General features: G+C 33.2%; 1 protein-coding gene and 1 pseudogene across 34 annotated transcripts in view; one reads left to right on the top strand and one right to left on the bottom strand.

The window, feature by feature from the left end:
• Positions 1 to 12,130, bottom strand: part of LOC137848776 (cysteine protease ATG4A-like) — a 63,800-nt pseudogene that overhangs the window by 23,876 nt on the left and 27,794 nt on the right.
• Positions 1 to 12,130, top strand: part of LOC137848773 (peptidyl-prolyl cis-trans isomerase-like) — a 44,386-nt gene that overhangs the window by 15,035 nt on the left and 17,221 nt on the right. For 14 of the 34 annotated variants that reach the window (XM_068668219.1, XM_068668225.1, XM_068668224.1 and 11 more), the window contains 7 exons: positions 763 to 883; positions 2,406 to 2,522; positions 4,045 to 4,161; positions 5,679 to 5,795; positions 7,315 to 7,431; positions 8,950 to 9,066; positions 10,577 to 10,695. The exons of 1 other annotated variant lie outside the window; for it this stretch is intronic. In XM_068668219.1, coding sequence (XP_068524320.1) covers positions 763 to 883; positions 2,406 to 2,522; positions 4,045 to 4,161; positions 5,679 to 5,795; positions 7,315 to 7,431; positions 8,950 to 9,066; positions 10,577 to 10,695 — 825 coding nt within the window. Of the gene's footprint in view, positions 1 to 762; positions 884 to 2,405; positions 2,523 to 4,044; positions 4,162 to 5,678; positions 5,796 to 7,314; positions 7,432 to 8,949; positions 9,067 to 10,576; positions 11,175 to 12,130 lie in introns of those variants that run through there. 19 more of the 34 variants (XM_068668223.1, XM_068668227.1, XM_068668217.1 and 16 more) reach the window with 12 other exon arrangements.

A 12,130-nucleotide genomic window follows, 5' to 3' on the forward strand; every position in this document is an offset into this window, starting at 1 on the left:
GAAGGGGAAAAAAGACACATTCCTTGGTTTCTTTTTCAAGGCACGCAGGTTTTTGACTGTTACAAGTAATTGTCGCTTCAATTTTCCTTTGTTGCAGTTTCTTTTGTCTGTTTTTGCTTATATTTTAATGGTATGTACTGGTATTAAATTATATTGTGGACTAATAATAATAACAAATATTAAAAGATTACTATCTTGAGTTTCACAATTATTTTTTTCCAATTCCATGAAATGTAGCACGTATTGGATACATTCCTGGACATTGCAGGACAGGTGTTTAAGTACAGGTGAACTAAAGCGTCTTAACTATCAGCAGTGAATAGTTAGAATAATTGAAAGATTCAAAAAAGGGAGAATTGGGCATATTTGTGGTTAAAATGGATGCTAAAAGAAAAAAGAGCTAAGTGTAAACAAAAGCTTTGACATTTGTTTTCATTCACAATTCTTTCCCACACCTGACTTAACTGAGGAATGTACAAGAGGATCAATGAGAAGATCTAGGTATTTTCTGGGAAAAAAAAAAAAAAAAAGATCCATAGGCTGTACACCATGGCTCCCATTTTCTTTATATTTCTTCTTAATATGTGGTGTGGATGTTGCTTTCTTCACTACTGGTGGTATGTGCAGATTGGACCATGAAGAATTACAAATTTGATCTTTGAAAGTTTGTCCTATTTTTTAACACTGAAATGGAACTTAGTTGAGAATTATTTCTAAAAAGACTCTCTTGTTAATCACGTTTTAAAATTTGATATTTCTCTTGCAGCATGAGACAAAAATGAGCCAACTGAGAGAAACCTTGAGAAAAATGACTGATGAAAATAACGAACTGAGGTCATCGCTTAACTCTCTGAGGGAAAATAACGAATTGCTAAAAACCCAGGCAAGATTAATTATTTCCTGTTACTAGCTTTACGAGTTACAGTCAAGTAGTCAAGCAGTACAGTCAAGTTTATAAGTAGCTTTGCAAGTTACAGTCAACAATTTTAAATGTTTGAACAAGTTGTTTGCAAAATTGCTGATTTTGTTTCTTTAAGACAAGAATTGTGTGAATGGTTGTAAATACTTTCTGCTTCGTTTTCTAGTACATGAAATTTAGTCTCTCAGAGCTTTTGCAGTATTAAAGACTTTAGAGTTAGTTATTTTTGAAAGTGTTAATTAAAGGAGTATTTTCTCTGTTCTTAAAGGCACGCTGAGACAGTGGTTCACAAGAATACAAAGTTAAAGTTTTCTTCTCACTTGACTTAAATCTGACCTAAGTGCTGACAAGCAAATTGCTGCCTAAACTCTTTTGACCGTTGCTCCTTCAGTGAATTGCAGTTCTGATGCTCTTGAGTATGATTAAAATCATCTGCTTCCTAGTCTCAGTAAAATCCTTCTTTCTCTTTCTCTTTTGTGCAAACTGAAGTATTCATAGAGGACTTACATGATGATCAGGATGCTTGTTGTATCCATAGAGTATGCTACTTATATTTAAATGGCGGTTATAGTTTGCCCCATATTGTTTTCTCACAGATCATGCTCAGTAACAGTGTTATTTTCTGAAAACATTTGTTTTATACTCAGCTTCAAAGCCTCAGTGTTGGGTTTTTTTTCAGAATCTGCTGGAAAATATTTAATTCTATTACAAATTTCCAGTGAAGGGGAAAAAAGACACATTCCTTGGTTTCTTTTTCAAGGCACGCAGGTTTTTGACTGTTACAAGTAATTGTCGCTTCAATTTTCCTTTGTTGCAGTTTCTTTTGTCTGTTTTTGCTTATATTTTAATGGTATGTACTGGTATTAAATTATATTGTGGACTAATAATAATAACAAATATTAAAAGATTACTATCTTGAGTTTCACAATTATTTTTTTCCAATTCCATGAAATGTAGCACGTATTGGATACATTCCTGGACATTGCAGGACAGGTGTTTAAGTACAGGTGAACTAAAGCGTCTTAACTATCAGCAGTGAATAGTTAGAATAATTGAAAGATTCAAAAAAGGGAGAATTGGGCATATTTGTGGTTAAAATGGATGCTAAAAGAAAAAAGAGCTAAGTGTAAACAAAAGCTTTGACATTTGTTTTCATTCACAATTCTTTCCCACACCTGACTTAACTGAGGAATGTACAAGAGGATCAATGAGAAGATCTAGGTATTTTCTGGGAAAAAAAAAAAAAAAAAGATCCATAGGCTGTACACCATGGCTCCCATTTTCTTTATATTTCTTCTTAATATGTGGTGTGGATGTTGCTTTCTTCACTACTGGTGGTATGTGCAGATTGGACCATGAAGAATTACAAATTTGATCTTTGAAAGTTTGTCCTACTTTTTAACACTGAAATGGAACTTAGTTGAGAATTATTTCTAAAAAGACTCTCTTGTTAATCACGTTTTAAAATTTGATATTTCTCTTGCAGCATGAGACAAAAATGAGCCAACTGAGAGAAACCTTGAGAAAAATGACTGATGAAAATAACGAACTGAGGTCATCGCTTAACTCTCTGAGGGAAAATAACGAATTGCTAAAAACCCAGGCAAGATTAATTATTTCCTGTTACTAGCTTTACGAGTTACAGTCAAGTAGTCAAGCAGTACAGTCAAGTTTATAAGTAGCTTTGCAAGTTACAGTCAACAATTTTAAATGTTTGAACAAGTTGTTTGCAAAATTGCTGATTTTGTTTCTTTAAGACAAGAATTGTGTGAATGGTTGTAAATACTTTCTGCTTCGTTTTCTAGTACATGAAATTTAGTCTCTCAGAGCTTTTGCAGTATTAAAGACTTTAGAGTTAGTTATTTTTGAAAGTGTTAATTAAAGGAGTATTTTCTCTGTTCTTAAAGGCACGCTGAGACAGTGGTTCACAAGAATACAAAGTTAAAGTTTTCTTCTCACTTGACTTAAATCTGACCTAAGTGCTGACAAGCAAATTGCTGCCTAAACTCTTTTGACCGTTGCTCCTTCAGTGAATTGCAGTTCTGATGCTCTTGAGTATGATTAAAATCATCTGCTTCCTAGTCTCAGTAAAATCCTTCTTTCTCTTTCTCTTTTGTGCAAACTGAAGTATTCATAGAGGACTTACATGATGATCAGGATGCTTGTTGTATCCATAGAGTATGCTACTTATATTTAAATGGCGGTTATAGTTTGCCCCATATTGTTTTCTCACAGATCATGCTCAGTAACAGTGTTATTTTCTGAAAACATTTGTTTTATACTCAGCTTCAAAGCCTCAGTGTTGGGTTTTTTTTCAGAATCTGCTGGAAAATATTTAATTCTATTACAAATTTCCAGTGAAGGGGAAAAAAGACACATTCCTTGGTTTCTTTTTCAAGGCACGCAGGTTTTTGACTGTTACAAGTAATTGTCGCTTCAATTTTCCTTTGTTGCAGTTTCTTTTGTCTGTTTTTGCTTATATTTTAATGGTATGTACTGGTATTAAATTATATTGTGGACTAATAATAATAACAAATATTAAAAGATTACTATCTTGAGTTTCACAATTATTTTTTTCCAATTCCATGAAATGTAGCACGTATTGGATACATTCCTGGACATTGCAGGACAGGTGTTTAAGTACAGGTGAACTAAAGCGTCTTAACTATCAGCAGTGAATAGTTAGAATAATTGAAAGATTCAAAAAAGGGAGAATTGGGCATATTTGTGGTTAAAATGGATGCTAAAAGAAAAAAGAGCTAAGTGTAAACAAAAGCTTTGACATTTGTTTTCATTCACAATTCTTTCCCACACCTGACTTAACTGAGGAATGTACAAGAGGATCAATGAGAAGATCTAGGTATTTTCTGGGAAAAAAAAAAAAAAAAAGATCCATAGGCTGTACACCATGGCTCCCATTTTCTTTATATTTCTTCTTAATATGTGGTGTGGATGTTGCTTTCTTCATTACTGGTGGTATGTGCAGATTGGACCATGAAGAATTACAAATTTGATCTTTGAAAGTTTGTCCTACTTTTTAACACTGAAATGGAACTTAGTTGAGAATTATTTCTAAAAAGACTCTCTTGTTAATCACGTTTTAAAATTTGATATTTCTCTTGCAGCATGAGACAAAAATGAGCCAACTGAGAGAAACCTTGAGAAAAATGACTGATGAAAATAACGAACTGAGGTCATCGCTTAACTCTCTGAGGGAAAATAACGAATTGCTAAAAACCCAGGCAAGATTAATTATTTCCTGTTACTAGCTTTACGAGTTACAGTCAAGTAGTCAAGCAGTACAGTCAAGTTTATAAGTAGCTTTGCAAGTTACAGTCAACAATTTTAAATGTTTGAACAAGTTGTTTGCAAAATTGCTGATTTTGTTTCTTTAAGACAAGAATTGTGTGAATGGTTGTAAATACTTTCTGCTTCGTTTTCTAGTACATGAAATTTAGTCTCTCAGAGCTTTTGCAGTATTAAAGACTTTAGAGTTAGTTATTTTTGAAAGTGTTAATTAAAGGAGTATTTTCTCTGTTCTTAAAGGCACGCTGAGACAGTGGTTCACAAGAATACAAAGTTAAAGTTTTCTTCTCACTTGACTTAAATCTGACCTAAGTGCTGACAAGCAAATTGCTGCCTAAACTCTTTTGACCATTGCTCCTTCAGTGAATTGCAGTTCTGATGCTCTTGAGTATGATTAAAATCATCTGCTTCCTAGTCTCAGTAAAATCCTTCTTTCTCTTTCTCTTTTGTGCAAACTGAAGTATTCATAGAGGACTTACATGATGATCAGGATGCTTGTTGTATCCATAGAGTATGCTACTTATATTTAAATGGCGGTTATAGTTTGCCCCATATTGTTTTCTCACAGATCATGCTCAGTAACAGTGTTATTTTCTGAAAACATTTGTTTTATACTCAGCTTCAAAGCCTCAGTGTTGGTTTTTTTTTCAGAATCTGCTGGAAAATATTTAATTCTATTACAAATTTCCAGTGAAGGGGAAAAAAGACACATTCCTTGGTTTCTTTTTCAAGGCACGCAGGTTTTTGACTGTTACAAGAAATTGTCGCTTCAATTTTCCTTTGTTGCAGTTTCTTTTGTCCGTTTTTGCTTATATTTTAATGGTATGTACTGGTATTAAATTATATTGTGGACTAATAATAATAACAAATATTAAAAGATTACTATCTTGAGTTTCACAATTATTTTTTTCCAATTCCATGAAATGTAGCAAGTATTGGATACATTGCTGGACATTGCAGGACAGGTGTTTAAGTACAGGTGAACTAAAGCGTCTTAACTATCAGCAGTGAATAGTTAGAATATTTGAAAGATTCAAAAAAGGGAGAATTGGGCATATTTGTGGTTAAAATGGATGCTAAAAGAAAAAAGAGCTAAGTGTAAACAAAAGCTTTGACATTTGTTTTCATTCACAATTCTTTCCCACACCTGACTTAACTGAGGAATGTACAAGAGGATCAATGAGAAGATCTAGGTATTTTCTGGAAAAAAAAAAAAAGATCCATAGGCTGTACACCATGGCTCCCATTTTCTTTATATTTCTTCTTAATATGTGGTGTGGATGTTGCTTTCTTCACTACTGGTGGTATGTGCAGATTGGACCATGAAGAATTACAAATTTGATCTTTGAAAGTTTGTCCTACTTTTTAACACTGAAATGGAACTTAGTTGAGAATTATTTCTAAAAAGACTCTCTTGTTAATCACGTTTTAAAATTTGATATTTCTCTTGCAGCATGAGACAAAAATGAGCCAACTGAGAGAAACCTTGAGAAAAATGACTGATGAAAATAACGAACTGAGGTCATCGCTTAACTCTCTGAGGGAAAATAACGAATTGCTAAAAACCCAGGCAAGATTAATTATTTCCTGTTACTAGCTTTACGAGTTACAGTCAAGTAGTCAAGCAGTACAGTCAAGTTTATAAGTAGCTTTGCAAGTTACAGTCAACAATTTTAAATGTTTGAACAAGTTGTTTGCAAAATTGCTGATTTTGTTTCTTTAAGACAAGAATTGTGTGAATGGTTGTAAATACTTTCTGCTTCGTTTTCTAGTACATGAAATTTAGTCTCTCAGAGCTTTTGCAGTATTAAAGACTTTAGAGTTAGTTATTTTTGAAAGTGTTAATTAAAGGAGTATTTTCTCTGTTCTTAAAGGCACGCTGAGACAGTGGTTCACAAGAATACAAAGTTAAAGTTTTCTTCTCACTTGACTTAAATCTGACCTAAGTGCTGACAAGCAAATTGCTGCCTAAACTCTTTTGACCGTTGCTCCTTCAGTGAATTGCAGTTCTGATGCTCTTGAGTATGATTAAAATCATCTGCTTCCTAGTCTCAGTAAAATCCTTCTTTCTCTTTCTCTTTTGTGCAAACTGAAGTATTCATAGAGGACTTACATGATGATCAGGATGCTTGTTGTATCCATAGAGTATGCTACTTATATTTAAATGGCGGTTATAGTTTGCCCCATATTGTTTTCTCACAGATCATGCTTAGTAACAGTGTTATTTTCTGAAAACATTTGTTTTATACTCAGCTTCAAAGCCTCAGTGTTGGGTTTTTTTTCAGAATCTGCTGGAAAATATTTAATTCTATTACAAATTTCCAGTGAAGGGGAAAAAAGACACATTCCTTGGTTTCTTTTTCAAGGCACGCAGGTTTTTGACTGTTACAAGTAATTGTCGCTTCAATTTTCCTTTGTTGCAGTTTCTTTTGTCTGTTTTTGCTTATATTTTAATGGTATGTACTGGTATTAAATTATATTGTGGACTAATAATAATAACAAATATTAAAAGATTACTATCTTGAGTTTCACAATTATTTTTTTCCAATTCCATGAAATGTAGCACGTATTGGATACATTGCTGGACATTGCAGGACAGGTGTTTAAGTACAGGTGAACTAAAGCGTCTTAACTATCAGCAGTGAATAGTTAGAATAATTGAAAGATTCAAAAAAGGGAGAATTGGGCATATTTGTGGTTAAAATGGATGCTAAAAGAAAAAAGAGCTAAGTGTAAACAAAAGCTTTGACATTTGTTTTCATTCACAATTCTTTCCCACACCTGACTTAACTGAGGAATGTACAAGAGGATCAATGAGAAGATCTAGGTATTTTCTGGAAAAAAAAAAAAAAAGATCCATAGGCTGTACACCATGGCTCCCATTTTCTTTATATTTCTTCTTAATATGTGGTGTGGATGTTGCTTTCTTCACTACTGGTGGTATGTGCAGATTGGACCATGAAGAATTACAAATTTGATCTTTGAAAGTTTGTCCTACTTTTTAACACTGAAATGGAACTTAGTTGAGAATTATTTCTAAAAAGACTCTCTTGTTAATCACGTTTTAAAATTTGATATTTCTCTTGCAGCATGAGACAAAAATGAGCCAACTGAGAGAAACCTTGAGAAAAATGACTGATGAAAATAACGAACTGAGGTCATCGCTTAACTCTCTGAGGGAAAATAACGAATTGCTAAAAACCCAGGCAAGATTAATTATTTCCTGTTACTAGCTTTACGAGTTACAGTCAAGTAGTCAAGCAGTACAGTCAAGTTTATAAGTAGCTTTGCAAGTTACAGTCAACAATTTTAAATGTTTGAACAAGTTGTTTGCAAAATTGCTGATTTTGTTTCTTTAAGACAAGAATTGTGTGAATGGTTGTAAATACTTTCTGCTTCGTTTTCTAGTACATGAAATTTAGTCTCTCAGAGCTTTTGCAGTATTAAAGACTTTAGAGTTAGTTATTTTTGAAAGTGTTAATTAAAGGAGTATTTTCTCTGTTCTTAAAGGCACGCTGAGACAGTGGTTCACAAGAATACAAAGTTAAAGTTTTCTTCTCACTTGACTTAAATCTGACCTAAGTGCTGACAAGCAAATTGCTGCCTAAACTCTTTTGACCGTTGCTCCTTCAGTGAATTGCAGTTCTGATGCTCTTGAGTATGATTAAAATCATCTGCTTCCTAGTCTCAGTAAAATCCTTCTTTCTCTTTCTCTTTTGTGCAAACTGAAGTATTCATAGAGGACTTACATGATGATCAGGATGCTTGTTGTATCCATAGAGTATGCTACTTATATTTAAATGGCGGTTATAGTTTGCCCCATATTGTTTTCTCACAGATCATGCTCAGTAACAGTGTTATTTTCTGAAAACATTTGTTTTATACTCAGCTTCAAAGCCTCAGTGTTGGGTTTTTTTTCAGAATCTGCTGGAAAATATTTAAATATATTACAAATTTCCAGTGAAGGGGAAAAAAGACACATTCCTTTGGTTCTTTTTCAAGGCACGCAGGTTTTTGACTGTTACAAGTAATTGTCGCTTCAATTTTCCTTTGTTGCAGTTTCTTTTGTCTGTTTTTGCTTATATTTTAATGGTATGTACTGGTATTAAATTATATTGTGGACTAATAATAATAACAAATATTAAAAGATTACTATCTTGAGTTTCACAATTATTTTTTTCCAATTCCATGAAATGTAGCACGTATTGGATACATTCCTGGACATTGCAGGACAGGTGTTTAAGTACAGGTGAACTAAAGCGTCTTAACTATCAGCAGTGAATAGTTAGAATAATTGAAAGATTCAAAAAAGGGAGAATTGGGCATATTTGTGGTTAAAATGGATGCTAAAAGAAAAAAGAGCTAAGTGTAAACAAAAGCTTTGACATTTGTTTTCATTCACAATTCTTTCCCACACCTGACTTAACTGAGGAATGTACAAGAGGATCAATGAGAAGATCTAGGTATTTTCTGGAAAAAAAAAAAAAAGATCCATAGGCTGTACACCATGGCTCCCATTTTCTTTATATTTCTTCTTAATATGTGGTGTGGATGTTGCTTTCTTCACTACTGGTGGTATGTGCAGATTGGACCATGAAGAATTACAAATTTGATCTTTGAAAGTTTGTCCTACTTTTTAACACTGAAATGGAACTTAGTTGAGAATTATTTCTAAAAAGACTCTCTTGTTAATCACGTTTTAAAATTTGATATTTCTCTTGCAGCATGAGACAAAAATGAGCCAACTGAGAGAAACCTTGAGAAAAATGACTGATGAAAATAACGAACTGAGGTCATCGCTTAACTCTCTGAGGGAAAATAACGAATTGCTAAAAACCCAGGCAAGATTAATTATTTCCTGTTACTAGCTTTACGAGTTACAGTCAAGTAGTCAAGCAGTACAGTCAAGTTTATAAGTAGCTTTGCAAGTTACAGTCAACAATTTTAAATGTTTGAACAAGTTGTTTGCAAAATTGCTGATTTTGTTTCTTTAAGACAAGAATTGTGTGAATGGTTGTAAATACTTTCTGCTTCGTTTTCTAGTACATGAAATTTAGTCTCTCAGAGCTTTTGCAGTATTAAAGACTTTAGAGTTAGTTATTTTTGAAAGTGTTAATTAAAGGAGTATTTTCTCTGTTCTTAAAGGCACGCTGAGACAGTGGTTCACAAGAATACAAAGTTAAAGTTTTCTTCTCACTTGACTTAAATCTGACCTAAGTGCTGACAAGCAAATTGCTGCCTAAACTCTTTTGACCGTAGCTCCTTCAGTGAATTGCAGTTCTGATGCTCTTGAGTATGATTAAAATCATCTGCTTCCTAGTCTCAGTAAAATCCTTCTTTCTCTTTTGTGCAAACTGAAGTATTCATAGAGGACTTACATGATGATCAGGATGCTTGTTGTATCCATAGAGTATGCTACTTATATTTAAATGGCGGTTATAGTTTGCCCCATATTGTTTTCTCACAAATCATGCTCAGTAACAGTGTTATTTTCTGAAAACATTTGTTTTATACTCAGCTTCAAAGCCTCAGTGTTGGGTTTTTTTTCAGAATCTGCTGGAAAATATTTAATTCTATTACAAATTTCCAGTGAAGGGGAAAAAAGACACATTCCTTTGGTTCTTTTTCAAGGCACGCAGGTTTTTGACTGTTACAAGTAATTGTCGCTTCAATTTTCCTTTGTTGCAGTTTCTTTTGTCTGTTTTTGCTTATATTTTAATGGTATGTACTGGTATTAAATTATATTATGGACTAATAATAATAACAAATATTAAAAGATTACTATCTTGAGTTACACAATTACTTTTTTCCAATTCCATGAAATGTAGCACGTATTGGATACATTCCTGGACATTGCAGGACAGGTGTTTAAGTACAGGTGAACTAAAGCGTCTTAACTATCAGCAGTGAATAGTTAGAATAATTGAAAGATTCAAAAAAGGGAGAATTGGGCATATTTGTGGTTAAAATGGATGCTAAAAGAAAAAAGAGCTAAGTGTAAACAAAAGCTTTGACATTTGTTTTCATTCACAATTCTTTCCCACACCTGACTTAACTGAGGAATGTACAAGAGGATCAATGAGAAGATCTAGGTATTTTCTGGAAAAAAAAAAAAAAAGATCCATAGGCTGTACACCATGGCTCCCATTTTCTTTATATTTCTTCTTAATATGTGGTGTGGATGTTGCTTTCTTCACTACTGGTGGTATGTGCAGATTGGACCATGAAGAATTACAAATTTGATCTTTGAAAGTTTGTCCTACTTTTTAACACTGAAATGGAACTTAGTTGAGAATTATTTCTAAAAAGACTCTCTTGTTAATCACGTTTTAAAATTTGATATTTCTCTAGCAGCATGGGACAAAAAGGAGCCAACTGAGACAACCCTTTAGAAAAATGACTGATGAAAATAACGAACTGAGGTCATCGCTTAACTCTCTGAGGGAAAATAACGAATTGCTAAAAACCCAGGCAAGATTAATTATTTCCTGTTACTAGCTTTACGAGTTACAGTCAAGTAGTCAAGCAGTACAGTCAAGTTTATAAGTAGCTTTGCAAGTTACAGTCAACAATTTTAAATGTTTGAACAAGTTGTTTGCAAAATTGCTGATTTTGTTTCTTTAAGACAAGAATTGTGTGAATGGTTGTAAATACTTTCTGCTTCGTTTTCTAGTACATGAAATTTAGTCTCTCAGAGCTTTTGCAGTATTAAAGACTTTAGAGTTAGTTATTTTTGAAAGTGTTAATTAAAGGAGTATTTTCTCTGTTCTTAAAGGCACGCTGAGACAGTGGTTCACAAGAATACAAAGTTAAAGTTTTCTTCTCACTTGACTTAAATCTGACCTAAGTGCTGACAAGCAAATTGCTGCCTAAACTCTTTTGACCGTTGCTCCTTCAGTGAATTGCAGTTCTGATGCTCTTGAGTATGATTAAAATCATCTGCTTCCTAGTCTCAGTAAAATCTTTCTTTCTCTTTCTCTTTTGTGCAAACTGAAGTATTCATAGAGGACTTACATGATGGTCAGGATGCTTGTTGTATCCATAGAGTATGCTACTTATATTTAAATGGCGGTTATAGTTTGCCCCATATTGTTTTCTCACAGATCATGCTCAGTAACAGTGTTATTTTCTGAAAACATTTGTTTTATACTCAGCTTCAAAGCCTCAGTGTTGGTTTTTTTTTCAGAATCTGCTGGAAAATATTTAAATATATTACAAATTTCCAGTGAAGGGGAAAAAAGACACATTCCTTTGGTTCTTTTTCAAGGCACGCAGGTTTTTGACTGTTACAAGTAATTGTCGCTTCAATTTTCCTTTGTTGCAGTTTCTTTTGTCCGTTTTTGCTTATATTTTAATGGTATGTACTGGTATTAAATTATATTGTGGACTAATAATAATAACAAATATTAAAAGATTACTATCTTGAGTTTCACAATTATTTTTTTCCAATTCCATGAAATGTAGCACGTATTGGATACATTCCTGGACATTGCAGGACAGGTGTTTAAGTACAGGTGAACTAAAGCGTCTTAACTATCAGCAGTGAATAGTTAGAATAATTGAAAGATTTAAAAAAGGGAGAATTGGGCATATTTGTGGTTAAAATGGATGCTAAAAGAAAAAAGAGCTAAGTGTAAACAAAAGCTTTGACATTTGTTTTCATTCACAATTCTTTCCCACACCTGACTTAACTGAGGAATGTACAAGAGGATCAATGAGAAGATCTAGGTATTTTCTGGAAAAAAAAAAAAAGATCCATAGGCTGTACACCATGGCTCCCATTTTCTTTATATTTCATCTTAATACGTGGTGTGGATGTTGCTTTCTTCACTACTGGTGGTATGTGCAGATTGGACCATGAAGAATTACAAATTTGATCTTTGAAAGTTTGTCCTACTTTTTAAC

The sequence above is a fragment of the Anas acuta genome (genome assembly GCF_963932015.1).
Source record: "Anas acuta chromosome 4 unlocalized genomic scaffold, bAnaAcu1.1 SUPER_4_unloc_1, whole genome shotgun sequence".
In the NCBI taxonomy this organism is placed as follows: domain Eukaryota; kingdom Metazoa; phylum Chordata; class Aves; order Anseriformes; family Anatidae; genus Anas; species Anas acuta.